The sequence below is a fragment of the Musa acuminata genome, chromosome BXJ3-6 (assembly GCF_036884655.1).
Source record: "Musa acuminata AAA Group cultivar baxijiao chromosome BXJ3-6, Cavendish_Baxijiao_AAA, whole genome shotgun sequence".
NCBI classification, from domain to species: domain Eukaryota; kingdom Viridiplantae; phylum Streptophyta; class Magnoliopsida; order Zingiberales; family Musaceae; genus Musa; species Musa acuminata.
Window position 1 is genome coordinate 39,425,021 of NC_088354.1, and position 27,526 is coordinate 39,452,546.

The 27,526-nt window shown below is 40.1% G+C and overlaps 5 protein-coding genes and 1 long non-coding RNA gene across 12 annotated transcripts; 4 read left to right on the forward strand and 2 right to left on the reverse strand.

The window, feature by feature from the left end:
* The first annotated feature begins 735 nt into the window (after nt 1-735).
* LOC103974418 (uncharacterized) lies at nt 736-6,697 on the forward strand. 2 transcript variants are annotated; one of them, XM_009389241.3, is made up of 5 exons: nt 736-861; nt 1,291-1,509; nt 3,124-3,200; nt 3,663-5,493; nt 5,800-6,697. In XM_009389241.3, exons 2-5 carry the CDS (start codon nt 1,350-1,352, stop codon nt 6,474-6,476), a joined length of 2,745 nt encoding a protein of 914 aa, XP_009387516.2. In that variant the 5' UTR covers nt 736-861; nt 1,291-1,349; the 3' UTR covers nt 6,477-6,697. The 2 variants fall into 2 exon arrangements, with proteins under 2 accessions (XP_009387516.2, XP_018677369.2); XM_018821824.2 differs by lacking the exon at nt 736-861 and adding an exon at nt 957-1,093.
* Nucleotides 6,698-8,173: 1,476 nt separating this feature from the next.
* On the reverse strand, nt 8,174-11,941 carry LOC103974419 (replication protein A 70 kDa DNA-binding subunit A). The gene is made up of 3 exons (XM_009389245.3): nt 11,835-11,941; nt 11,384-11,715; nt 8,174-10,666 (listed from the first exon to the last, which is right to left on the reverse strand). The coding sequence occupies exons 2-3, from the start codon at nt 11,659-11,661 to the stop codon at nt 8,317-8,319; spliced, it is 2,628 nt and encodes an 875-aa protein (XP_009387520.2). The 5' UTR covers nt 11,662-11,715; nt 11,835-11,941; the 3' UTR covers nt 8,174-8,316.
* A 308-nt stretch (nt 11,942-12,249) lies between these two features.
* Nucleotides 12,250-13,054, forward strand: LOC108951153 (uncharacterized). Its single transcript, XR_001976600.2, has 3 exons — nt 12,250-12,358; nt 12,466-12,544; nt 12,702-13,054. It is a non-coding gene; the product is annotated as an uncharacterized LOC108951153 (long non-coding RNA).
* Nucleotides 13,055-14,809: 1,755 nt separating this feature from the next.
* LOC135641472 (triosephosphate isomerase, cytosolic-like) lies at nt 14,810-16,489 on the forward strand. Its single transcript, XM_065156834.1, has 5 exons — nt 14,810-14,879; nt 14,974-15,061; nt 15,182-15,324; nt 15,550-15,632; nt 16,207-16,489. Exons 1-5 carry the CDS (start codon nt 14,810-14,812, stop codon nt 16,288-16,290), a joined length of 468 nt encoding a protein of 155 aa, XP_065012906.1. The 3' UTR covers nt 16,291-16,489.
* Nucleotides 16,490-17,483: 994 nt separating this feature from the next.
* Nucleotides 17,484-21,957, forward strand: LOC103974422 (factor of DNA methylation 1). Its single transcript, XM_018821826.2, has 7 exons — nt 17,484-18,655; nt 19,172-19,353; nt 20,079-20,147; nt 20,236-20,502; nt 20,626-20,838; nt 21,185-21,422; nt 21,690-21,957. The coding sequence occupies exons 1-6, from the start codon at nt 17,689-17,691 to the stop codon at nt 21,410-21,412; spliced, it is 1,926 nt and encodes a 641-aa protein (XP_018677371.2). The 5' UTR covers nt 17,484-17,688; the 3' UTR covers nt 21,413-21,422; nt 21,690-21,957.
* A 1,635-nt stretch (nt 21,958-23,592) lies between these two features.
* On the reverse strand, nt 23,593-25,767 carry LOC103974423 (uncharacterized protein C24B11.05). 6 transcript variants are annotated; one of them, XM_009389254.3, is made up of 9 exons: nt 25,351-25,755; nt 25,162-25,228; nt 24,962-25,027; nt 24,774-24,871; nt 24,640-24,677; nt 24,468-24,555; nt 24,098-24,370; nt 23,952-24,017; nt 23,593-23,868 (listed from the first exon to the last, which is right to left on the reverse strand). In XM_009389254.3, exons 2-9 carry the CDS (start codon nt 25,226-25,228, stop codon nt 23,713-23,715), a joined length of 852 nt encoding a protein of 283 aa, XP_009387529.2. In that variant the 5' UTR covers nt 25,351-25,755; the 3' UTR covers nt 23,593-23,712. The 6 variants fall into 6 exon arrangements, with proteins under 6 accessions (XP_009387529.2, XP_018677372.2, XP_065009177.1 ...); XM_018821827.2 differs by having other exon boundaries at nt 25,306-25,755; XM_065153105.1 differs by having other exon boundaries at nt 24,640-24,871; nt 25,306-25,767.
* Nucleotides 25,768-27,526: the final 1,759 nt, after the last annotated feature.

Here is a 27,526-nt window from a genome sequence, read left to right on the forward strand (position 1 = left end):
ATAATCTATCTTACGAGGAGCAGCTTCGAGGTTTATCCTTAGATGACAAGTCCAGTCTTGGATTCTATTCTATGTTTACAATATGATAGCAAAACTCAGATGATGACGTTTAGAGATTCCAGAAAGCTGGCTGAGACCCATCCGTCTATGTCAGGCTTCAGGTAAGTATGGGCCAAAATCACACCTCACATCTTAGGCCCATTAAATCATGGGTTGGGCCTCACTCCGATCTACTTATGGTCCACCGCTCCTCTCGTACGCATCCGACGCTCACTGTCGACACGAACAACGCCAAGGAAGTATCCCTTTCTGATACTTACTTGACAAGTCAACGCCTACGCGTCCAAAAACCTCTCCCGTCCGGTTGACCAAAACGTTGACAAAAAAATGTTCAGTGGATCAGATCAGATCAGATGATGCGTACCATTTTGGTCCGTCTCATGCGGCGAGAACAGAGGCTGCGACAGCATACGGTGTCGACAGGGGCAAAGCGATGCCATTAGCTGTTTGGTTGTTGAGATGCGTTGGAATGCCGCCATAAAATGTTGTTGTGAAAAGAATAGAACAATAAATATCAACCAAGTTGGTTCGATTAAATGAAACGGACGATCGCGATCAAAAGAAGGGACTAGATGGACGGTCGGATGATACCCAACACCACAGCCGTGTCAAAGTCCGAGCACATGTGATAAGAAGAAGAAATATAATAATTGAATTAAATTTGGAAGAAATAGGAAAGAAAGGGAAGTGAAGGGACGGGAATCATTTAGCGTCAGCGCGGCAGTCTCCTCTTCTCTTCCCTTTTCTTCTCTGTTCTGCTGGTGCCGAGTTGAAGATTCAACACCGCCCGCCACAGTAAAAGTAATCTCCACCACAGTACCTTCTTCTTCTAGTCTTTACCCTAAATCCGCAATCGATTGCTTTCCTCCTCGTTAATCGCGCGTTACGTTACGTTTGCAACTGATCTGTTTGTTTCGGAGATGAAATCACTGGATGTTCACAAATTTGCCGTTATCTGATCTAAAAATTCCTCCTTTTTTGGTGTGTCCGTTTCTTCTTCGTCGATAGATTATTTTCACGGTTCTGTTCTATGGTAATAGATCATTCTTTTTGGTTATGTGTTGCTTTTTGGTCGTCCGATTGACCGATCGGTGCTTTGATCGATTCGTTCTCGCCCAATTGCTTGTGGATTCTTGTGAATCTACCTAAAAGATTGCCCTTTTGAGAATTGAATAGATTTTCTGCTTGAGCTAATACTGTTTGATTGATGGGTCATTTGTTTCGTTCCAGGCTCGATGATATTGCAGCCAAGGTCTCGTGGACGCCGTTTGATCATCTGACGGCGGGATATGGCTCAGTTGTTGCAGCATCAGGACTCCAATGCGTTATGCGACAAGAATCACACGGGTTGCGTGTGGAGCGTACTTCAATATTTCGACTACCATCAGCGTCTTCACGCGAACAAGTCCCCGGAAGACACGAATTATGGCGACGCGGAACATGCTGGGAGTACGTACTTGCTCGTGTTTGATTAGTGTCATGTGTTAGTTAACATGGGGGGTGTCAAACTTTGGAATCAATGAACTTTAAGTTTGTCTGGTAGAATAAAGATTGAAATGATATGCAGTGTTTTGGTAGTTGATACTAACGTTGGATGTTCTTTTGGGAGAGAGCTGAAGGATCAAACTTAACTCATGGAGGTTTTACATATAAGGACAAGTTCTGATTGTATGCCTTGGAGGTTCACTTTTAGTGTTCCTGTTATTCTAACTTTCTTTAAGGAAAATATTGGAAATAATTTGGTTGGTTAAGGTATCACCTAGTCATTCAGTAAAATTCCATTCGTATGAGAATGCAGGACACAGAAAGGAACTTGGCATCGATATACGTCAGGTACTGGAGCTTTTCACCATGAGAACCTTGTTTAGGATTGATTGTGAACTGTACCAGTCTATATCGTCATTCTTACTATGGGGCAGATTATGGTAAATGTTTAATTTTCCCCATCAATTTACTGGAAGTCTGATCAGATTTTGATGAGTTGGGTACAAGATTATTACGATACATATATTGAATCTTCCTCACCACCAAAAGAAGAAAAGAAAATACTTTCAAATCCATTGTAACAAGATGAGCGAAACCTTTTGACTAGCAAACTTCTGAATGATCTTTTGCTGGAAACTTGGCCAAGAAGTGGTCCAACTGGTTCACTCAGATCCTTAGATGTGGTCCACAACAAATCATGCATCTCCAATTTTTTTAGAGTTTTAGAAAAAGTAGGAGGTGATGCTAATCAGAGACTTGTCGAGCATCAATCTGTTGTTGCCAGGTTTTTTAGCCAATTATGATAAGTGCCAAAGTATTTGTCGTGTTTCACTACTGATAGCAAGAAGTTAATTCAGATCATTATTAGCCCCAAAAAATTTATCAGATATGCACTCATCTTGTAGGAACCACTTTTTTGTAAGCATTAAAATTATTAGTCACCTACTTAGCATGGTGCTAGGTGATTATTTGTCAATTACTTGATCAATGCCAAATACATGTGAAATTTGGTTATAGTCTAGCTAATTGACATATGTATTGCATATCCACAATTCAGTCTTGCCAGCTTATGGACTAAAAATGAGTAATGTGATCTCAATACTGATATTCTTGATGCGTTGATTATTGGAATAGGCAGAGGGTTTTAATCACAGAAAGATGATGTTACAATAAATAATAATGTTGAGTGAGTGAAACTATTGTTGAAAAGTGACTTCTCAAATATGTAGGTTTTGAAACTTGTATTATATGATATCGGCTTAGTAGCTCCTGAAAAGGTCTTTCAAGTTTAGCTGTCCGTGACTGCTTCAGTTTTATTTTTCTGTTTTCATAGAGCTTGTGTTTAAACTGGTTACTTTGGCTGTTGGTTTCCAGATGCCATTGGGCATCAAGTTACCAAACATTAATTGATCCATCTTCTTCTGTTCAGAAATACATGACCTTAGGTTACAGACAACCATTCTTATGCTGTTGGTTTCCAGATATCATTAAGCATCAAGTCACTGGCATTATGTGATTCATCTTCTTCTGTTTAGAATTACATAACCTCATGTTACTGACGACCACTTCTTAATATAGGTACAGAGTATTCAAGACTGTATGTTCCTTCAATTAGCAATCAACACGACAAGTCATACAGAGAAGCAAACTCAAGGGTGAGTTTTAACTAAGAAAGTTCAGGTAGTAAATTTTGCTGGCTGCCATAGATAGAATTTTTTCTTAACTTAGCAGGTAGTGATATAAGTGTTTTATCATATATTCTTACTACTCTTTTTTATTGTTTCTTCTCCAGTTTGGTGGTTAAATGTAATGTGTTTTTGTGGCACAATATCTTGAACTTGATCAGAGCAGACGATGCCAGCAATTTTGTGCATTGTTATAGACTTCAAAATATTTGATTCTCTAATTCTAAATGATAGACATGAATGGATCATTCATTGCCTCTTTGCTTGCTTTATGCTTTTCTTTCTAGATCAACTTGTACATGTTTCGTGCATATTCTTCACATAGTGAATTGGAATTAGATGGCATCTCTGATGAACTAGAAGGTCCTCAGTGTTCCTTTTCTCATGCATCAGTTGCACCTGATTTAATGATGCCTGTTTTAACCATTTCAGGTTGTCAAAAGAAATTCAGGCAAGGCTCTTAGAGATTTAATATTAAAGAAGTTATTCAGGAAACTGCATCGTAAACAAAAAATGCTTCCAGTAACACCACGCCTGCTGCGCACCTTTTCCATTCATCACCTGAAGTGCAATGATTATGTTCTTCCAGAGGAAATGTCTGCTGAAAGTGAAATAGAAGTTTTAGAAACACAAGAGACTGATTCTTTTCAATCCAGCAAAGAAGCTCCTCTTATGGCAAAAGACATAAAATGTCAAGTTTGTGGATCAGTTGACATTGTAAAAAATGTCGGTCAGGACCAGCTTGTTGAGCTTGGAGATCATTTAACCGAGAACCAAACTATACTAGTGGAAAAATTACATGCAGCAAGGGAAGCATTCTTGAAGCAGAAGCAATTAGTTGCCAAAGGGATTGGAACAGATGATGCCCTTCAATGTAAAGATTGTACTACAATGTTTGAGTTATTTAATGCTCATAGAGATTTGTTTTCAAAAATTATGGAAGATCCAAATTCTGTTCTGGAGATTCAATCACAGGGTCTCCATCGATCCGATGCAAATAAACTGTTAACCAAGGCTGGCTCATTCCCATTGTTGCGGTCACTAGGAAGAAGAAGAAATGGTCAGTCAGCCCAAGTTAAGCATAATCAGATAGCAGGAGTTCACTTTGTTAACGAAGAAGTGAAATCACCATTGGAAAAAAGATCAGTTTCAAAATCCATGGACAATGATTTGCAGGCTGTGCCATCTAGTGCTGGTATTAATGTAGATATGCTAAAATCAGAATCTGCAGTTCTAAATGATTATGGGGTTGATCCTGATTCAGAATTTGTACCCACTTCTCATGAAATGGAAAATTGTACGGTTCATGGAACTCATTTAAATAGTTTAGTAGATATAACTCATGAGAACAGGAATGAGAATCATCGGATTTCAATGGATGGATTCTTGCATAAAATCCCCTATGGCCAGAAGGTGCCTGAGGAAGTCCTAACGAAAAAGTTGTTTCAATCTGCCTCAGCTAGATCTTTTAGGGATGTCTCAAGTGATACTTTTGGTTTTCCTCCTAAAGTGGATCCACATCAAAGTATTAAAAGGTCCCGTTCTGTTGTGGATTCCTCAGATCGATATTCTAACTTTCTTAATTATATTCCAGTTGGAGAATCCAAAAGGCTGCCTGAGACCTTTATCTCAGTAAAAAAGCAATACAGCAGTGTGCCAGACAGGAAGACCCCAAGAACCTTTGGAAGAATTCATTCTAATCCAGAATTCAGATCTTATCATCTAAGTCGAGATATCCAAAGTGGGCTATTTCATGCGTCTCTATCACTAAAAGAATCATCGATCATTCGTCGGGATGATGAGACAGTTGACATGTATAGTCTTACTAAGCAAGAGTCAGTTGAGACCACTTTGCATATGAAGGGCAAGATGGAATCATATAAATCTACAGAGCAGATTTGTAATTTAAATGCTAGTGGGTCAACCGAGAAACTATCTTTGGTGAAAATCAGTGAAACTGAGCTGAGTGAATCATGCAATGTTACAGATTCAACAACGGAGTATGGTGGCCATGTTCAGCTGCCTCGGAAGGATACTGGAGCTGCTGAAAGCCCATTCTTAGACAGCAAGTTTCACCAGATTGACGTATCTGAACTTTTAGATTCAAAACAAGCGGGGAAGGGTCATGTTACAGGGCATGAGCTTGCAAGGATACCTAAAATAGACCCCAGTGATGAACCAACAAAACAAAACCAAAATTCTGATCTTGACTTGTGTTTTGAAGAGGATATTGACAGTTCATCAAAATATGCAGTCTCAAAAGGTGAAGTACTTACAAAGGCAAAGATTTAAGCATGATAATTTTTGTTATCCCTTCAAAGAAATATTTGATAGATTTCCTTTTCTTAAATTATATGTTGAGTGTTAACTGCATGGAGATGGCATTCCCACTATAGTAAAGAAAAAAGACTTATCCTAAGCACAAGTATATTATGTTTACTGTTATTTGCATGTTTTTACGTACTTGCATACAGAAAGGTTTTGTAGACTTTTACCTGCATATTTATTTTTATACAACTTCCATGGAAACTCTTGGTCACACAGTATATATTTAATTTCTTTTAAACAGATTCCACACTCAGGAGCCTCCATTTTGAAGGGCTCAATTCTTTGCCACAACCAGCCAACAGCTTGGATGTTGATATCTCAGCCGGGGTTGAGCCTGTTGAATCCAGCTCCAGTAATGAGCAGCGAGATGGTCTTACTAGTACTGATGTTTCTCACATCAGAGTGGATCAGAATGATGAGGCTGAGTTCGATTACATCAGAAATATTTTAATGGAACCTAGTTTTAGTGGTTCGGCATGGTATTCTCGCTACCAGTCAGTGGACCCTTTACTCTTTGGCGAAGAGGCATGCACATTTCATGTATTTGAAGCTGCATCATGTGATTCTGACAATACATATCTTGATCATCATCTTCTTTCCGATCTAGTAAACGAGGTCTTATTCGAGATCTATGAAAAATCTTTCACCCCTGGCATGTTCTTACATATTGGTCCTCGTGTCAGGCCAATTCCTGTGGGTTATCACATCCTTGAGGAGGTCTGGGCAAAAATCAGTTGGCATCTTAGTTCAAGAAGACAGCCGATTCACACACTTGAAAATGTCATGGCAAGAGATTTTGCCACAAGCAATGGGTGGTTAAACCTCCAGCGGGATGCCGAGTCTATTGGAATGGAGTTAGCGGGTCTTATATTGGATGATTTACTGGATGAATTAATGCCCGAGCTTACTGTTGGCTGAAATCTATATGCTGCATCAACCTAGGCTTGTTGTTTGCATGTACATATCAAATTTTTTGCATCTGTTGATGTTGTGTATTGCTTTTCATACCATCATTCATATATGTGTACAGAGTGAAAATATTTGTAGTATGTTTGGAGTGGGGAAAAAGAATAAAATCCTTGTATCATAAGATTTGCGATTGCAGATATTGATTGAACATCTATAAATTAATTGTGTAACTGCAGCTGTGCAGATATTTACTGCAGTCCATTATGGACAGATCGATGATGATTGGGTCTAGTTATTGGCTCTCTCTCTTTAACTGAACAATTTAAGAATTGTACAATAGGAAAAGAAAAAGATTATTTATGTGAGTTTATACAAAATGATGTTTAATTGTCTTTCGAGGAACATGAATAATCTTTATGATTTTTTTTCTAAGGGGTAAGTGATGAAGATAGAATTCAAGCTCACGATTTTACGATAAACTATTAAATTTTTTTATCAATTAAACTAGTTAATGTCTTCATAAACCTTATTGATTAGGAGGAGCACTTCTAATTATTCTCAGCAAATATTATAGTAGGCATTACTAGCACCACCATAAACAAGGTTGAAGCATTGTGGTATCTCCCAGCAAGCAGCAAAAGGGGGCAAATTCTTGTAGAGGTTACATGAGAAAATATAGAGTGAAGTAAGCGTCCTCTTATTTAGATACCTTGACGTAAACCACGAGTGAGAGAGAGAGAGAGAGAGAGAGAGAGAGAGAGAGAGAGAGAGAGAGACGTCCTCTTATTTAGATACCTTCACGTAAACCACAAGAGAGAGAGAGAGAGAGAGAGAGAGAGACGTCTCAGTTGCAACCACAGCAAGCACAGCTGCAGTTGGATCCACACTTGCAGGTGTTGCATTTGTAGCCTCCATTCTCAGAACCTGACTCCATCTCAAACCCTCTGCTTGTGGCAAGCCAAGACTGAGCACACATTTCCATCACAGATGAAACACCTAAAACTCACCCTTTAGTAGGCGCAGCAGCAAAGACGATAGTCTGATGGTTGGTGTTTCCCTCCATCCCTAAATCAAGCCGTTTGTTGCACCTGCACTCGAGAAACTATGCTCAGATCAATCAAATGGTCGGATGAATTTTCGAGGAGGTTTTCAAGTGCTGTTTGGATTGGAAGAAGGAACAGTAAAGGAAAATGACAGAAACCGATGGTGGTGATCGCCACATCCATTGCCGCAGTTAAGGGCAGAGTCACACCCACATTTCCCTCGAGAAAAATTCTCTAATCAATGAAACTTCTTTCCATCTTTCAGGTATGATGAAGAGTGAGATTGCATCAATTCCAACCCGAATGGAATGATCATTAAATTTGATTGTATCAGCTTGCTTCATTTCATACTTATGTTAGCACTTAAAAGAGGAAGGTAAACAAACAGCAATCCAAGCTGACAAATATTAGAGAACATTCAACTCAAACAACCTCAGGGCTGTCATAACTTATATATACCTGAAGTAAGTTCATAAAAGGAGACTTCCAACCTAAATAAATGCATTGGGAAATAAATTAAACAACAAATATATGATAGAGCCAAAGGTACAGTCTGTTTGACTAGAGAGCATAAAAGGAAGAAACAAAATGCAGAAGAAAGCACCTAATGGATTGAAATTGATTCAAGAAATAGCTATCCACAATACATTTGCCAATTAAGCATCAACAGAACGCCTTGAAAAGCATTTTATCCATCAGTGGAATTTGACTGTACACAAAACACCATGCAAGTGCCAACATACACTGATAACTCAACCAGTCTACTCTTCTGATCATGAACAAGTTTTTTTTAAGAGTACAAAATTTTAGAAACCACCAACATGTTGCCTGGTGTTGGTGTATCTTCCTGATGAACCACCATCCCCATATGCTGATCCGGCAGCACCCATCCCAGGGCATTCACTAGCCCAGTGCCCAGGCTGTTGGCATTTGAAACAAATGTTGGAACCAGTACTTGAGAATCCACCACCTACGGACTGGCCCTGCCTATTTACGCCTCTCGGACAATTCTGGAAACTGTGACCATTGGAGCCACAATTGTTGCAGAATGCTTGAACCTCATTTCTAGAAAAACTATGTTTCATGTTGCCACCATAATCATTTGCATGCTGCACAAACTGACTTGTTGCTCCCATTCTGTATCCATCGGAACTGCTATTATTACCAAAGTTGTTCCTTACAGAATGGATATTGCCAAAGTTAGATTCACCAGTACCATAGGTAATATTAGCCATTCCGGAAGTTGAGGCAGAAGTTCCATACGTTCCTTTAGATGCACTGGGATCTTCACTCGAAAGCTTCTCAATCAGACCCAAAAGATACTTGCTCTCAGACGATGGGTTTATTTTCTCAGCTTTGACAACAGTTGATTTCACACGCTGTTCATCACTAAATGTCTCCTCCTTAACTTTCAACTTGAATAAATATTGATGGAAGAGCACTGTCCGAATAATTTCAGCAAACTTTAAATCATCTTGTTCTTCATATTTCAACAAGTACAGCTCCTTTGCAGTGACACCCAATATCTCCTCACCACATTCTTGGAATGCTGTAACCCAGGTCATACCTGTATGATCCTGGATCTGAAACTGGAGCAGATACCTATAATCACACTCAGGAAAACTCTGATCACAACGATCACAATGCCAAGTGCCATCACCATTGTTGTTAACCTTCTTATTGCATGGCCTATCCCCTACCATCAATGGACAAGCTGTATAGCAGAAATTGTCAACCTTTATGAACGTGATGGTTGCCTTTACGGTTATCCAGTCAGGTTTCTCGGATCGTCCTAAACCCTCATCCTTAATCTGTGAGACTGTCTTCCTAACATCATTCCTACCCGTGGTTGTTGTCTCCCTGGATATTGAAGCAGCAGTCATACTCTTCCCTTCTCTATTATACCAGTCTCTCAATCTGTGAGCCTCGGGAAAATCAGGATTTATAAATAGTTGGCTTGAGCCAATAGTAGTTACTGACTTCCCATTAAAATCACTGACTCTCCCAGTTTTAATGGCCAATACAGGACATACACCAGAGTCACACATATGTTGAAGTTGCTGACCCTCTATGCTGCAGAACTTACCCCACATAGTCATTTCCACAATACGACCTGACATATCCTTTAATTGGAGAGTTTGTTTATTGGTTTCTGTGCCATTTTTTCTCATTATCGAAAGCGAGGGATTTATTGACACCACGATGCCAATAACATCAACCATGGTATTGTTTTCCAAGCCTTCAATTTCATTTATCGGCCGAAAGTTGAACTGTTGCTTTGGGATGGTGTTATCTTCCTCTAAACATGGTTGGATCACTGATTGAGCCTCTAAAAATATTTCATATTCATTGTTCAGATGATTAAAGCTCTTCTGCGCAGGCTTCAAGCTTCCTTTGGAGATCAAGTACACTTTCCCCACTTCAATCTGATCATAGAACTGGTCGGCTACCACGTTAAAGCAAGTAACACGTATTTCTCCACCATCTGAATCCAGGAGATCAAAAGAGAAGACTTTCCCTTCCCCCCTAGGATTATTGTAGCGCCGAAGTTCACTCTTGGTTGTCACTCTTGCCTTAATTGTCCATCTGCCCTGGTAAGGATTCAAAGCAGAAATAGGAATAATGCGAGCAGGAGCTTCATTCTTGGCTATAGGCCCTCTATTTGTGTACAGCGGTGGGGGTTGCTGATAAGCAGGCTGAACTGGACGCCCATAGGAACTAGCAGGAGGTCTAAATGCTCCAACAGAAGCTGGATTTGAGAACCTCTGGTTTTGATTACCACTGTTCGGATGTGATTCATAAAACCTCCCGATACCTTGTTCAGCTTTTGGCTGTTCAATATTCGGACTATTCATGTTCCTGCTCGACATGGGACCACTACCATAAGAACCACCAAAAGATGAGTTGTTTGTCATAGACTCTGACTTGGGATTAAGAGAAACTCCTGCAACATTTTGTCCGCTGTTAGATTTGCTAGAATTTGGACCACCATAAGTTTGAGGATTCACCGCAGCCTTCACTGGTTGATCTGTACTGGATGGCTGAGCAGGGATAGGAGCTCGGTTTTGTGAAGCAGGACCATTATCATACAATTTTGGTTCTCCAATTCCATTACTACTGCTGACAAGGACTTCCAAGTTGATAACAATAATGATTCTGGATTTAAAAGTCAAGAGGTAAACAAAGGCACTGAGAAATAAACCATACACATACATAAACCACCATGCATATCAAAACCTTGACTAAAAAGAGAATTTGGTTAACGATATTATATAATAGATATGTTACTCTCAGGTGATAATCATCATCTACCATTATGAATGTGGGATTCCCAATGACTCGAGAAAGGCAGAGGAAGTAAGAGATGGAGAAATGGGAATATTGAAAGCCTAGGGATCCTACTTCATCAGTAAATATCTAATCAAATTCCACCATTTTTTTTCAGAAAAACATAAAAAAAAATATACTCTGCTGGAGTACTCCACCCTAACAAAGAAAGACTGTCATCGAAAATAAAAACTAGTAACACTCGTTGAAGGTAAAAAGTATTACTTTTATATCTTAACTAAAGCTTCGGGTCTATTTTCTAATTTGGGGTTGAATCTTTTGATGATCAAAACTCCGATCTTCAAAAGGAATACTTCCCAAACAAACAATAATCGTCATTTTGAATGAAAAATTAGAAATATTTATTAAAGGTAAAAGCACTTCGTTTCTTTCTTATCTGAAGTTTCATTTCTCTCATCTCATTAGGAGCGAATAATTTGACAGCAACACGAATTCAAACAATCAAAACTCCTGTAATCTTCAAGACATGGCTCATTTCAACATCAACAAAAAAGTCACAATACTAGGAGATCAGGAGGCATTCACCTGCGGTTCTGGATGACGTTACAGATGAACTCGTTGAGCTGAACGATGGAGTACTTCTGCAGTGCCCCCGACTTAACGAGTCCGTTCATCTGCGTCGCGAGCATGGCCTGCTGCATGTGAGTTCCGTCGGACAGCAGCATCCGGTACCGCTCCGTGGTGCTCTGCTGGGTGTTGACCAGCTTCACGTCCCACACCTGCACCACCGGCCTGGCACCCTCCTCCGCCCGCCCCTCCGAAATCGCCGCTATTGCCCCCTGCGTCAGATCCACCGCAGCCATCCTCTTTTACCTCCTCCTCGTCCCCTTGACTCACTTCAACAACAGATCGAAAACCTAAAACCGAAAATTGAGAAGAAATCAATCGAGTTCGAGTTCGAGATCGAGATCGAGCGAGAAGAGCGAAGCTTCAATAGCAGATGAGAAGATTAACAGAGGCGGTTGAGGGCTGTTACAGTGGATTAGATGGCTTAGGAACCCCTCTTCGCCGATCGCTTCTCCCGAGGCGCCAGATGCGGTGACGGGTGCTTTCGAAAGAGCCCTAATAGAGGATGGTTTTTAAGGGCCGTCGAAGAGGAGCGAACCGACTCAGTTTGAGAGGGAAAACCAATGAAATCGAGTTTTGGAAATTTTGAGTTCCGGTGGGCTTCGCATAGTAGGCCTTCCTTTCTTAGTGAAACATGGGCCCATATATGTTAGGCCTAATTTAGTTTGGACACTCATATTAATAATAAATAAATCTTCCGTCACAATTCGAGATTCGGGCACACCTTCGATCTGACGGCTGCCGTTCTCTTCGATGCCCGCGGTCAATCATCTAGGACGCTCATCATACGTAGGGGCACACTTGTAATTCATGACAGGGGAACACACTCCCCTGTCATATAAAGTGATCGTATTCTCTTTCGGGTTTGAGCCTCGTCGCCTCTCTTGGCACATAATGGCCTGGAAATTCTTCGTCGGCGGCGACTGGAACTTCGTAATCCTCGAGTGTTCTCTTTCTCTTTTCAAAGTTCGGGATCGGTTCTTTGCAGCACTTCTTCTGTGGATATCTGTCTTAATTTGTTTTGTTTTGGTGAAGTGTAGTCCGGCCTGTGGATCTTCGTCGTCTATGCTCACGTCTTGCTAGGATCCGTCTTGATGTTAACTATCCATCTGCAGGATTGTAAGACTTTGTTTTTGCAATTTTCCTTTTCTTCCCGTTGTCTTCTGGATTCCGAGCCTTCCCATTCTGGTTCAACCGATTACCTTCTGATTTGGGGGCAAAGAATATGATGGGGAACTCTGATGTAAAATGTGTTTGCCTTTTGGCTTGTTCGCAGAATGGGACCAGCGAGGAGGTGAAGAAAATTGTCAGCACTTTGAACGACCGCAAAGTTGCATCAGCTGATGTTGTTGGTATAGATCTCGATCAAATGTTTGGAACTCGTTTGGAAATTTTGTACTTATTATTTGGACGCTTCCCCCTTTTGTTGGAGTTGGAGTGAGGATATATCTTGGTCTCGGTGATATTAGCAACTAAAATCTTTAATTCGTTCAAATATGTAGCTCTTGCTGGTTGATTGGTGAGCTCTTGGATGACTGGTTCTTAACAAATAACCTTGTCCGGTTCAGTGTGAAGGCTAGTTTTGTGTTTTTTGGATGGTGGCATTTTAAAAGTCATTATAATTCCTTTACATTGAGTTATTGATATCTGATTTTAAATTTCCAATGAGATTGGATTGTCGAGCTGAAATAGTTCCGTATTTGTTCGTGTTTTTTAACCCAATGCTTAGCAACTTCGCCCTGTTGTTTTCTGTGAGTTAGTAATCGAAACGAATGATGTATAGCATCTTGCAATTCTGAGACTATATCTTCTGTATTCGAACCTTCAGTTCTGTGTAATCGTTGGTATTAGTCCTTCAAGTGGGTTGCTTTTCACATTACTGTTACTTTCATCTTGGAAAAGATGCCTTGGAATTTCATGATTGAAATATATTGTGCAGGCCTGCAATAGATATAGTGCGTGTTCTTTTAACTGAGCTTGCTGTTGATATACAACCTATATAAACCCATTAATGCTTGCATATTATTATCTCTATAGATGTTGTGGTCAGCCCCCCGTATGTCTTTCTTCGTATTGTCAAAAGTTTGTTGCGCCCTGATTTTCATGTTGCAGCACAAAATTGTTGGGTAAATAAAGGAGGTGCTTAGGTGAGTTTATGTATGAGTTAACTTGCTTGATGAGTTCATATTGTTCATTGCTCTCTTTTTGAAGAGAAGAATAACTATTGTTTATGTTTATGATTTGTTATTGGATAAATTGACATATCTGGTTGGTCTGTTTGACAAAAATTGATGTTAACTGTTGCTTTGTTCTAGGTTTGATGTGGATCCACACAATATATTTTGTATTTTAACATTGTTTATTCCGATAGTTGTTAGTTTATTGTTTATGAAAAGTTAATTTCTTTTGGCACAACAAATTAATATTTTGACAAGTAAATTGACTCAGACTTGAACTCTTTATTTTATGCATTATCAACTTGTAATAAATTCTTAAATATTTAAAGTGTAAATCGCATTACAAGGCAGTGTAAACTGTAAATCATGTGGAAGAGAACTTCCGCAAGTATACAGGATGCAACTTGCAGTATATTAGGTCTCAGGAGACGGAGTTGAGGAAAGGCTAGTCAGGGCATGAACTGTAAGGTCCAGTGAGCTTAGGTGCCGACTCTAGGTCTCCTTCCTGTTTCTGTTAATTCATTTGTAGTATTTTTATGTCTTCAGCTTTAGTTATTGATATCAGTGAAAATGTTTTTTGTTTGAATGTCCATTTCATTGCCTACCTGCTTGTCTACTAGGTTATAATAACTAATGTTGTAAAAAAAAACTTGAACTCTTATAATTTGATCAAAAAATTCCTTATGCAGTGCTGAGATGCTTGTAAATCTTGACATTTCTTGGGTCATCCTGGACACTCTGAGCTAAGGCTTTTGTTGGGTGAATCAAATGAGGTAATATACCAGTGGACTAAAAATATATATTTAAATACATTAAGTACTCTAATACAATTCTTTATGAAAATTAAGAGACTTATATGCTTGTTTTGCATTATGTCTCAACAAAGATGCTCCATTACATTAGCAGTTGTAGTTACTCCTGCCAGAAAGGAATTTGTTCGTTGAATATCTTCTGCTGTTAAGTTCTTTGGTAGAGTAATCTTGCGGATTTGTTTCTTGTCTTTTTTTAACAAAAATATTCTCATTACTTAAAATGCAAATCAACTGAAGTTATAATCAGAACTTTTTTAGATCTTTCCTACCTTCTTATTTGCGTTTATTATTTTCTGGGTTAGTTTGTTTGAGATAAGGTTGCATATGCACTCCCTAAAGGGATAAAGGTGATTGCTTGTGTTGGTGAGACACTTCAGCGTGAGTCAGGAATCACCATGGATGTCATTGCTGTACAAACAAAAACTATTGCAGTTACTCTTCATGATTTATCATTTAGTCTTGTGGGTTTAGTTTTGATGATATGTCCACCATGATTGGAGCATCTGTATCAAGTGCTTTACTATTTGTTGACATATATAACCGAATTTTACTCTTACAGAGTGCATTTCAGACTGGACCAATGTAGTTCTGGCTCATGAGCCGGTTTGGGCAATTGGAACTGGGAAGGTTGCTACTCCTGCTGGGAGGTAAGTTCTAGACATGATTATATGTCACCAATTTGTGTTCTGTGGATGTTTGTGCGTGCACATGCCAATCTATGTTATCTGCCTGTGAACATGCAGTGATACTGATTTTTTTCTGTGACTTGTTACTTTCCAAAATTTATTTTTCTTTGTATCTCCTTTGTGTATTTGCTCCATCGTTTCTCAGGTTGACTCTGAATTATGCAAGTGGCTTCAGATAAATGTGAGTGTTGAAGTTGCAGAATCAACTAGGATCATTTATGGAGGTAAGTCTTTGTTGTTAACTTTTTTTTTTCTTCCTTTTTTTCACTCATTTCAAAATGATTGTGACAAATGTACTTTTGTCAGTTTTGAGTTGCATCTGACACTGAACTTGAAGTTGCTTTTTGCATGTTCCATTTCTTTGTGTTTGCCTTGTTTGATCAAAGCCATATAAAGTATTACTTTATGTTACAAAATGTTTCATAACACTAGCGATAAAATTCCTGCAGGTTCTGTAAATGGAGCTAACTGCAAAGAGCTTGCAGCACAGCCTGATGTTGACGGATTTCTCGCTGGAGGTGCTTCTTTGAAGGTATGTGTCCTTTTTTCCTCGTTAACAATCACCTGGTTTTTGTCTTCAATGAACAGAAAGGCATCATATGCAGTGTGCAACAAGCAACTCTTTTTTCATATAACCAAAATTCTTATAACAAAAGATCAGTATTGGAACTATACAAGTAGATACTGCCAATCCATAGGCAACTCCTGCACTGTTCTCTAGAACTGATTGGCATTTGCATGACTATCAATATGCCAAAATTATCGGCCATCATTGTCAAATTAGTTTGCCTTTCTGGTTTGAGAAATGTGAATGCAGTTCATAGTTTAGAATCTTTAGATCGTTCTATCATGGCTCAACTTATACTAAATTTGACCTATAATTCGGGTGGATTAACTATTGTGTTGATTGACAACCATGACATGGAAATACAACTTCAATAGAAACGTGTATGTCGGTATTGTTGCTTTGCTTTTGCTAAACGCACATATGATTTCTACAGTGAGCAGTTGACCCTTGTGGTTTTCAGGTACCATTTGACTCTTGAAATGTTTGTTGTGATGGCTTGAAGTCTCTCATCTTTCCTCTTTTTCTTGTTAATTTCCAGCCAGAATTTGTGGACATCATCAATTCTGCTACTGTTAAGTCATCTGCTCGAGGACTTCTGCCTCGCTCGATCGAAGATCCATGAATTGACCTGTGAATCCGTGATGAAAACTTGTGGTTTCTTGCTTACAACTGGAGCTAAGCAAGCACTACGAATATGAAATAGTCATAATTCGGATTCTGCCACGTTCTTGTCGGCGTAGATGATATTTATTTGCAACTAATTAGATATTTAGCTTCCTTGGATGGCAGACTATTAAAGACTTCATCTTAAATTGGCATTACTGAAAGATACCAAATTTTGGATCGCCTTCTGACATTTCAAGAAAACTTCTAATTGAGATTTAATGTTAATGATTATGCACGAGGGATGTTGATGTTAAAGAGGAAGATAACAACAATCTTAATTATGGTGAGGGTATATATATGGATAGGAAGAAAAAGATTATATTCCATTAAAAGACTTAGCTTTTTTATAAGTTTAGTCAACCAACCTTTCCCTTTGACTTGCTTTTACAAGTGAAATCTGCAGGTGGCGGCACGCGAATGCTGGTTGCTGGACGAGAAGCGACCGCCATTCGCTTGTTCAACGTGAAGACAAATCACAGCCGTAGATATGCATCGCGATCGATGAGGAGGCACAGCATCTGCGCTTGCCACAGGCATCGTGATTGATGCGTTACAGCTATTAATCTGGAAATAATCACCCTGAAGGTCTTTCATGGGTGATTCAGCCTCTCTGAAGAGCGCTCGAGTCTTGATCATCTGCGGTTCGTAAGGGTGGATCTCGCATCTCGGCCCTCTATTTCATCGAATCAGCCAAATGGTTGGTTTCGATTGGCACGATACCTACGGTCCTTTTTCCGTTGGGAACGGCTAATTAGCACGCGCGCACGAGCTCTTACTCGAAGGCTGAGGTGGATCCGCTACGGTGGAACTTGCAAACTAAACTATCAAATTCCACCACTCGCACTGAGTCATCATACGTTGACGTGGACCCCACAATCATGTTCGGTGCTTGCAACCGGTTGAAGCACTTTGATTGTGCCCCACGGTGGGATCCGAGCGGCGTAAATACCCGCACGGCGCCCGCGAAAACGGAGGGTCAGAATCGGCTTACGCTCACCTTCGCCCCCTACGGTACAAGTTCACAAGCAGTCCTAACTGGAAACAATGGAGGAGCGAGATGTGAGAGATGGATAATGGACGGTAAAGATATGATGATAGAAGGATCTCTCCTCCGATCATTTCTTTACATAAAAGAAATGAAATAACAAAAACGTCCTCGTCTTCCGCACCTGCCTCCGTCGAAACGCTCGCCTTCGATACGCTCGCTCCTCAATCTGTCGCTTCCTAGCCCCTAAACCCTTTCCTTCCGGATTCCTCCCTCTTTTCCCCATTTGTTCTTCACTCTCTCTCTCTCTCTCTCTCTCTCTCTCGATCCTCAGATCTCTTATCTTCCACTGCAATTGCTACTAGTGCGATGGAGGCCGGGTTATTATCGGACGAGGAGGACACGGATGTGAGTGATTCTGAGGTCGAGGACTACGAGGAGGAGTGCTACCAGGCGCTGAAGACCGGTAACCATCGGATCCGCAACCCCGACGGCACCTTTCGATGCCCATTCTGCACCGGCAAGAAGAAACAGGACTACCAATTCAAGGACCTCCTCCAGCACGCCATCGGAATCGGCGCCTCCAGCTCCCGCAAGGGCTCCCAGAAGGCCCACCACCGCGCCTTCGCCCGCTTCCTCCAGCTTGACCTCGCCCCCTCCCTCTCCCTCCCTCCCGCCCTCAAAGCCGCCTTCGCCGCCGCTGCAGCTGGCGACCCCTCCCCCATTCAATCTCCTCCTCCCTCTTCTTCCTCCTATTCCGCCTCCAAACCTCCCCGCGAGGACGAGCTCTTCGTCTGGCCCTGGATGGCCGTCCTCGTCAATGCGCCCCCCGGTGCCGCCGACGGTGACGACCTCAAGGAGAAGCTCTCCGACTTCAACCCCGTCGACACCGTCCACTTGCATGAGGAAGACGACCTCAACGGCAAGTCCACGTGCGCGACCGTCATCGTCAAGTTCCTCAAGAACTGGGGCGGGTTTAAGAACGCCATGGACTTCGAGAACCATTTCAGAGCCAGCCATCGCGGAAAGAAGGAATGGGCCGAACGGCAGGGCGACGTCTCTGGCGTTCTGTTTGGGTGGATTGCGAGCGCCGAGGATTACAATGCCGGGGGCGCTCTGGGTCGGTACTTGAAGAAGCACGGGGACCTGAAGACCATCCTGCAGGTCATCAAAGAAGAGTCCAAGGAGACCGGTAAGATTGTCGCCATTCTTGCGAACCAGATCGACATCAAGAATCAGTACTTGCATGACTTGGAGGTGAGGTACAACACGACCAGCCACTCCCTCAGTCGAGTGATGGGGGAGAAAGACCAGCTTCATCAAGCTTACAACGATGGTATGTCCATATAACTACTACTACTACCGTAAATGGATTTGATGAATGAAATCTTCTCATTGATAAAATGGATGCTTGGTGTGGTTCTCCTTTTTTTCATTTACACAAAGTATGATAGACCTAGCTTAACCTCACTAGCTTGTGATAATTTTTTTGGAAAATAAATGCGTCTTAATAAGATCATATGCATACTTTACTAAGCAAATGCTACTGATGATTTGGTGAAGTAATTGTTCTCCTCTGTACCCATTAGAGATGCTTTGCAAAGAAAAAGATATGGGAATGTTCTTTACCTTTATGATTTGTTAATGTTGGTTTGTCTAGACTTGTCACCAACTTGTTCTTGAGGCAAGATGTAAAACATTTCTACTCACAAGTATGGTCTATTTTGTTCATGCGTTAAGCTTGTACTTAAATACTCTTCCACATTCTTTTAAGCAGTAACAGAGTCCACCCTGTGATTGCACTTTTGTCTTCCTTTAATCTGAGATTCCTTCTTGGTTCCTCTTTTATCAGAAATGCGAAATTTGCAGCGCAATGCCAGGGAGACTACTCGCAAAATCTTTGACGAGAATGAAAAGTTGAGGATGGAGTTGGATTTAAAGAGGAAAGAAATTGATTTGCGGTGTAAAGAACTGGATAAGCTGGAAGCACAAAATGAGGGCGATAAAAAGAAACTGGATGATGAGAAGCAAAAGGTAATTTCTATATGTTTCAGGCAATTAATTTTCATTTGATAATTCCTTAGGGGATAAGTTTTAGTGGCATCGTGAAAATAAATATAGCCCGTGTTGTCATATGTTTCTTAGATGGTACAGAAATCTTGAAAATCGCTTCAACATGCTAAATGACTACTCTAAAATGTCAGTGAGGAACAGATCTTGTGCAATTTAGTCTCCCAACCTGCAGAATTCGTGTTAGAGTAAGTTTTTTCTCTGGCATAGTTGGATGGTCCTTTAAGATTATTTTCAGAAACTCTCATATTTGGATAAGCATATCGATGTAAAAGAATGGACCTTGGATTAGCCTCAAGATGATGGATTATTGCTTCATTTCATCAGATTCCTATGATATAAGATTCTTACTTCTAACACAACTTATAGAACAAGTTAACTTTATTGAGAAAAAATCCAGGAATGCTGATCCACAAATAGCTATATACTGAATCTCTAGGATACAAAATATATATTAGTAATCATTAATGTTTTAAGGAGTTCACATTTCTTACATATCCCTCGACCATCTAATCAAAAACCCCTTCTTTTCCTTTTTTGATAGTGAACTCTTCTTCGGCAAATTATTGTTTTTCACTCTATAGATGGAAGTGTGTTCTATACAAGCTGCCTTGCTCCTTGGTTTAGTTGTGTTTTACTTTAAAAGTCTTGGTGGATGGACTGACTACTTTATACTATCCTAATGGCAGGTTGAATTGGCAACCATTGTGCAAAAGGAAGCTGAAGAAGAAGTCTTGAAACTGGTTGAAGACCAAAAGGTCATTCGTTATGTGTGCGTATATGATTTTATTCTTAATATTCTACAATCTTATATTCTGATGGTGTCCTGCAATGTGAATCATTCAGAAGGAAAAAGAAGCTGCTCTTGCTAGAATACTTCAGTTAGAGAAGGAGCTGGACCAAAAACAACAACTGGAGCTAGAAATAGAAACATTGAACTGGAACTTAAGAGTTATGAAGCATTTGGAAGGGCAAAATGATGCAGATATCCAGGAGATGGAACTAAAATTGGAAAGAGAAAGGGAACAACTAGAATTCTTGAATAGTGCTCTCATAAGCAAGGAACGCCAGAGCAATGATGAATTACAAGAAGCTCGTAAAGAATTGATCAAGGTGTGTTTCCCTATTTAAAATGTATTCTGCTCCATTTGTTCATGTTCTTTTGTTAATATGTGAAATATAGATACTCTCATTTGCTTGACTTTGATTGCTCTCAGAATTTGAGTTGATATTTAGGGTTTGGAAGACTTATTGAGTGGTCGTACTTTAATTGGAATAAAAAGAATGGGTGAATTAGACGAGAAGGCCTTTCAAAATGCATGCAGGAAAAAATATAAAGCTGAAGAGGCTGACATCAAAGCTGCTGAGTTATGTTCTAGCTGGCAAGAGGAACTGAAGAAACCAGCATGGCATCCATTTAAGATTGTTACGAGTGACGGAAAGGAACAAGTAACTTTGCTAATCACTGTTTTTCTTTTTCTTGCCATGTTTAAATTTTACATTTGCATATTTTTTTGAGTCATATTTTGTATATACAGTTATTAGAATTTATTTAATGGAATTGAACAATTTATTTTAGTTGCAAACAACTTTGTTAGGGCATGATCAAAGTTCATAAAAATGATCTTTTTAGTTAAATTTCCTTTGTCATATTTTGCTTGCCCATGTCTTCTTAGATTGCTTTGGTCATAAAACCTTGATATCACATGGCTTGAATACTGGCTTGTTTTTGGTCTAACAATCATTTGCTTCTGATAAATAATTGATTGTTAATTCTTCTTTTTGGATGTTGCAGGAAGTCATAGATGAGGATGATACAAATCTGAAAAAACTATGGATTGAGTTGGGTGATGATGTATGCAATGCTGTTAAAACAGCTCTGGTTGAGTTAAATGATTATAATCCCAGTGGAAGATATGTCATACCGGAACTCTGGAATTTTAAGGAACGACGCAAAGCAACTATGAAGGAGGTCATAGTAGCCATCCTAAAGCAATGGAGGAGCCAGAAGCGCAAAAGATGAGAAACCACAGGTTGAGTACAAAATTTCTTTTAAGTCCTTACCATCATTTCTCATTTACGGAGTAAAGTCAGCTAATACAATGCTTAAATTGTGGTTAGAAAAGCAAGAATTCACAAATGTTCTAGGTTTCACCTGTCAGCTGCTTATGCTTATATGGTTCATGAATCATCATATGCTCATTCTTGCCTAATAAATGAGCCAATGGACACTAGAATAGCTTATTAGATCACAGATCCTACAGGAACACAGAACGATGATAAAACCATGTTTGATGCAGGATATTTAGCGGTTATGTGGCTGGGGATGAAGGCTAATAATAGCAATTTTTGCAAGAAGACGGGGAGTCGAGACGTTCCTTGTTCTCGATCAATTTGGTAGCTTGTACTAACTTGCAAGGCATCTTTGGATAAGCTATTAATCCTCTCACACTTGTGCTGTAATGTAATACTCTGCCTGAGACGATGTCGGTATGGTCCTACAGAAGATCTTTCTAATTACCTTAGTGTATATGTATCATGAGAGTTCCCACATTGCTTTTGTTGTGAGTTCTTAATGTATGCACCATGCTAATGCCTAGTCTTCTTCTCTTATTTGTCTTCCATTATAAGGTAAGCTTCAAATCTTTCTGCAAGCCTAAGTTTTACTTAATATTTGCTTGTTCTTCGGATTTTAATCCGTGGACACAAATTTGTCTGCTGTGGTAACTCACCCATTAACTTTTTATATGGTGCAGATCCAAAAGATTTTTGAGATGAGTTCTTTTGGGGGTCTAAAGGTACGCTCACATGTTTTTTATTTGCAGAAAGAAGATATGTTTCTTGTCATTCATATCATTCGTGTTTTCAGATGAAATGACAGGTCGACAGTGCAAATGAAATGGCCATCCCTTGGAACGAGAAAAGGCTGCCACCACCTGCTTCAAAGCTTCTTTGACCTGGAGGTATCATGTCCAAGTTCATTGCAGGTAATTTTCAGAGTTCTTTTTTCAATCCAATTCTTAATTGAATTCTCAATGCTTTTTGTCATTGCCTCATCATGACTTGCACATAATTTTCTTGGCATCCATAATGTAAAATATGTCAGGATATAAATGCGTCTAATCATTTTTATTCATTAAAAAAAAAATGTTACAAGATAATCGGTGTCAACCAATTTAGTTTGTAAAAATTTTGATAATCTATCTTAAGATCCTCATACCTTTTATAAAAAAAAATATCATGTTACTTTAATAAAAATTATATAAACTAGAGATGAGAGGGCTTATTATTTATTACAGATAAATGTGTCCTATATAAGCTCATTGATTATGGTGAACAGTAATCCAATCACACCTCAAACATGTTTGAATTGGAGGTTACGTATGCTGGTTGCCACATAGGAAGAATGCGATGCCATGTGTAAGAGCGTGGAACACTACGAGACACCAATCATTTGTCATGACAGCCAATATGATGGGCAAATACTACAAGACAGTGAGAACATTACAAACACCGAAGCCAGCTCAGTGCTGGACTTGAGGAAGGCTATGCATCATTTGATTTAACGGTTCCATCAGTTCCATGACAATTTTCTGACTCTTTCTTGGTTGTCATTAAGGTTTGATGTTACAGACAATACGGATGGGAGTATCAAGATAGATCTAAGAATAAAGTTGAATTGCACTGCAGAGGGAAGCTAGCATGACACGGTAAAATGCTAGCTTCTCTCAAAGAGAAGATAGGTAAGAGAAGAACCTTGCAGGATATTCCAACAGAGTCCTCTCTTTTTCAGGTCACATGGTCGAGGACATCATTCCTGTCAAAGCACACAGCTTTAGCTGATTTGGAAGTTAGTTTGATGTTTCTTGGTTATTCAAGCATGCCAAGGCTGCTTGAGTGACCAAGAATTGCTTGGCATTACTTTAATGATTACAATAACACATTGTTTATTTCATGGAGAAGGGGGACGTTATTGAAGGTCCGAAAGCCAAAGTTTGAAGTCACTGGTGGCTCCTTACTAATCAACAGATCAATAATGGAAAGCAAATTTGACTTGGATCGAGCAACATTGTAATCATTTCATGGAGAGAGATTATAGTTCCTGTGGAGTCGAAATTCTTGGAGTTTTCACTATTGTTTCCTCATGTTGGAGTGATCCTTGTCCTGGATTCATCCGGTCGAGCCTCAGATCCAGTTGATAGCTAGACAGAAAGGAGGTGTAGAAGTTTTTATTTCTGGGTACTCGTTCTACACAGCTGAGCTACAAATTGTGCAAGGTACACATGAACTCCAGAGGAAGATGATCATGATGATGATGATGAACTAAGCTTTCACCGATGTCTCCATTGCAACCTTGCCCGAGTACCGAATGCTGTCTGATTTCTCAGCCTCCTCCCACAGCTCAGGCAATGCTTCCCTCATGTTGTGGATGCTCTCCAGAGCGTGATCAGCCCCTTTGACTCTATGCCGAGTGCCCACCTGGATCATCCACGAACGCAAAGTCCAGTGGCTTTCAATCTATAAGCTCCGATAGGTTTCCAACGGAAGAGATTTGGATTTACCAGCACAGTGTGCAGACCGATGCGTTTACCCGCCCGAATGTTCCGCACGCTGTCATCGAAGAAAACCTGCAACACATCGCAAACCACAGGTCGCAAGCGTTCCGATGCAAGTCATCTTCCCCGACGAGATGCGAGCTGCGTCTTACTGTTCTGTGGGGGTCGATGTTGGCGATGCTGAGAGCGCGCTCCATGGCGTCCGGCGATGGCTTGCACAGCACCGGTGTCCTCGGCAGTGCAACTCCGGCGTCAGGACGAGCGAAGTGGTCGACGATGTCGAAGACTTCGCTTGAGGTTTCCGTTCCACGGGAAGAGGTCGGTGGGTTCAGAGTCTCGAAGCATATGATTCCTTCGAAACAGTCTTCCAATCCCAGCTTCTTCAGCACTTTGGCAGCGTGCGCTTTGTCGGCATTCGTGAATACCTATTTTGCAGGCGAAAGATCCATGAATTAGATGGATGGATGGATGCAGAGAAAGCTTGGCTGTGTGAGAACTCTCAGCATCGACGGAAGAACTCACGACTTTGCGAAGCGGAAGACTCAGGAGGAGTGACCCGAGCACAGGATCGGCCTTTAGATTCTCGTATGGCAATCTTCCATGAACGAATCTGTCAAACCATAGGAGGGAAAGTTCAATGGTTGCTCTACTAGCTTTAACAGAAGGAGCATAGCAAGTTTGAAGTGAGAAGAACCTGTGGTAATCGTCATAGTCGAAGCTGTAGCCGATGGCCTGAGCAACACAAGGAAAACGTCGGCATAAGCACAAGAACAAAGTCTGCCATGAAACGTAAGCAAAAAAGAAGAGCAGCTTGCGTTCTCGGATTACCCTCAGACCAGCCATCGTCGTCCCATAATTCTTGTACAGTAGATTACACAAGTCCGATATCTTGCTGTCCTCGATCCCAAGCTTCTCAACCAAATAATCTGAAGACAAAGAAAGGTACCGCAAACTCCATGGACTACAAAGACGACAGAGAGAAACCAAGAACTAAAGGCGACGGCGCGTTGTTATACCTCCAATGTTTCTGCGGCACTCAGCGGCGATGCCGGAACTCAACGGGTAGAGCGTGTCGTCAAGATCTGGACGCGCGCACGAAAACAATGGGGAATTTATGTGCTCAGAAAAGCTCGAAAGGCCTCATCTTTAATCGCCTTGGTAATCTGTAAGCTACAAAACAAGATCTTGGGAGGACAAAAAGATCAAGAAGACTTACCGAAGAGAAGGCAATCATATTTAGGACTCTGAATCTGTCGGTATCGCTCTTCGTATTCCATCTTCATCTATTACAGACGATTCAAATGATCAACTAGCAAATCGTATACATTAGAAGAAGAGCAAATCATGATCCAAATGCAACCATGTGTCTGCAGCAGTCTCTATGAGAATTGGGTCTGAAGCTTACAATGCAGAACGGATCGCTGTGCAATGGAAGCAAGAGAGAGGTCGAGGAAGCTGGAATTCTTCTCTCCTTCCTCTAAATGAAACAGAGAAATGGAGGTCGGAGGCGGAGAAGGGTTGCGGAGTGGGCGGCTTAGATGGGCGACACGTGCCTCCCTCTACCCCGTAATTAGCAGCCTAAACAACAGTAATCGTCTTGCTAATTACTTACTAAGCGAAATAAACATACAAGTTGACCGTTGACTCAGAATGATTTACGCGAATTGCCCTTTCCTTTCCATGAGCGGGAAGAACATGAACCGTTCAGATTAGGTTAGACGGTGGAGATGGAGCAAAATGGACGAGATATTTAGACAACCGTGGGTTTCTTGGAAGCTTCTTCATGGTTCCATTACATTCATCATAAATCGTGTGTTCATGAAATTTAATTCACTGAAGAAGAGATTTATAACGTTAAGTAAAACAGATTAACTCGAGAAAAATACATTAACGTATGTGAATTCCTTGATGTGATGTTGCCAATGTTGGTTAAGCTAATATAGATTTATTTTCTTTAACAAAGATAAAATCTTATATGAGTTGATGGTTGATGAACTCCACAAAGGGTTTTGCTGCTGCCTCTCATCATAGACTGACTGCCTCTTCATCGACACACAGACACACGTATCTCTGACAACATCCATGGCCTCCGTGGGATTGGGGTTGTGGCCGTGGGGTACGGTGAAGAAACCCTAGAAACAAGTCCTTCGGTGGGTGATGCAAGCTGGAGTCCAGCAGCAGATGCTGCATCATTTGGGACCATCCATATAATGCAGTCTTGATGACTCCAATCATGAGGTCTCAGGAAGTACTGGAGACATATGGTTTCAACCAAACGCCACAAAAGCAAAGCAAAGTGGGGGTTTCAAATCATGCTTAGGTCTTATGGTCTCCAGGAAGTTCTTATGCCTTTTGTGTTTCAAATCACAAAAGCAAATGGATGCACTGGCATCCATTATACTGTATTCGTGCCAACCTTTTAGGAAGCTAAACAAGGATCCATGCTGCTTGTGGAGGGGGGAAGATGGATTATAAGGTTTGGTTCGGAAAGGAAAGGTATAAATCTAATCTTTATATTTTTTGAATCAAACGTTACAGGAGTCCTAATCTATCTTTATAATTGAATAATATATGATTAAGTATAAAGTAATAATATACAACCATCATATCTTTGTAATTGAATCTAAATTCTTATATGCTTTGGATGTGAGATTAAATGTAGTATTACAATATCCTTCACTTAAAATTTTGATATCCTTGATAAGGCTTAATATAACCCAAAATCATGTATAGTATAGTACATGTAAAATATAACTCAATGGTGATTCCATATCATGACACGTCCTTTAGTCTCATCCACGAGTAATCCTTTTCTACTTAAACCTCTTATCATGTCTTAATGCTAGATCGACTCTAATGTTATCTATCATGACTCAATTTAATAGGACAACTAATCTATTAACTTATTGAGTTTGAACCACTCATATAAAATGCTTAGTACAAGTTTACAGTAGTATATTCAACATATCTTTATAAATTTTTCTTTTTTATTGTAAAGGATAAAGAATGAAAATAAAATTTGAGCCCAAAACCTTATAATAAACTCTTTACAGACTAAATTAACTAATACCTTCAATCCTTATAAACATCGAATAAAATATTAAAAAAAGAATGGTCCAAATTTTGAATATACAATCAACTCTCAATTTTAAATCAGCAATTAAAAATCTAAGTTGTTAAGAAAGAGTTCAATATATTTATTTTGTAAATTTTAATTATATATATATATAGCAAAATATAATTTGTCGTCTTCTATATCAAAGCCTGACAGCTAAGTATCTGACATATATACCTAATGACCAGTTTATCCCTATGCATACATTTGCCGGTGCAATTATAAGGTGTTGCCAAGATCAGATCTATCAACCATCCACACTAAACATAATCCTCGAAGCACTTTTGGCGTGTAGGCCATAAACAATCAAGGAAGCAACCTGTGAACACTTACTGGAACTTCCCATTCAGTGGCAACAAATAGAAGGAGCGATAGATACCCTTTTTTATGTGAAGTCTTCCACCCTGCTCTGTGACGATGACTTCTAAAAGATGTCTCAGTTCTGAGCTACCAAAGTCATCGAGTG

Excerpts from the sequence above, each read along its gene's own strand:
- LOC103974419 (XM_009389245.3), bottom strand. The coding sequence starts at position 11,661 with ATGGCTGCGGTGGATCTGACGCAGGGGGCAATAGCGGCGATTTCGGAG. Across the intron at positions 10,667-11,383 it reads AACGTCATCCAGAACCGCAG|AATCATTATTGTTATCAACT; the intron begins GTGAATGCCTCC and ends TTTTAAATCCAG.
- LOC103974418 (XM_009389241.3), top strand. The coding sequence starts at position 1,350 with ATGGCTCAGTTGTTGCAGCATCAGGACTCCAATGCGTTATGCGACAAG. Across the intron at positions 3,201-3,662 it reads ACAGAGAAGCAAACTCAAGG|GTTGTCAAAAGAAATTCAGG; the intron begins GTGAGTTTTAAC and ends TAACCATTTCAG. Across the intron at positions 5,494-5,799 it reads AAAATATGCAGTCTCAAAAG|ATTCCACACTCAGGAGCCTC; the intron begins GTGAAGTACTTA and ends TCTTTTAAACAG.
- LOC135641472 (XM_065156834.1), top strand. The coding sequence starts at position 14,810 with ATGGATGTCATTGCTGTACAAACAAAAACTATTGCAGTTACTCTTCAT. Across the intron at positions 14,880-14,973 it reads TTTATCATTTAGTCTTGTGG|AGTGCATTTCAGACTGGACC; the intron begins GTTTAGTTTTGA and ends TTACTCTTACAG. Across the intron at positions 15,633-16,206 it reads CTGGAGGTGCTTCTTTGAAG|CCAGAATTTGTGGACATCAT; the intron begins GTATGTGTCCTT and ends GTTAATTTCCAG.
- LOC103974423 (XM_065153105.1), bottom strand. Across the intron at positions 24,872-24,961 it reads GTGCCGCAGAAACATTGGAG|ATTATTTGGTTGAGAAGCTT; the intron begins GTATAACAACGC and ends CTTTGTCTTCAG. Across the intron at positions 23,869-23,951 it reads TCGGTCTGCACACTGTGCTG|GTGGGCACTCGGCATAGAGT; the intron begins GTAAATCCAAAT and ends TGGATGATCCAG.
- LOC103974422 (XM_018821826.2), top strand. The coding sequence starts at position 17,689 with ATGGAGGCCGGGTTATTATCGGACGAGGAGGACACGGATGTGAGTGAT. Across the intron at positions 18,656-19,171 it reads TCATCAAGCTTACAACGATG|AAATGCGAAATTTGCAGCGC; the intron begins GTATGTCCATAT and ends CTCTTTTATCAG. Across the intron at positions 20,148-20,235 it reads AACTGGTTGAAGACCAAAAG|AAGGAAAAAGAAGCTGCTCT; the intron begins GTCATTCGTTAT and ends TGAATCATTCAG.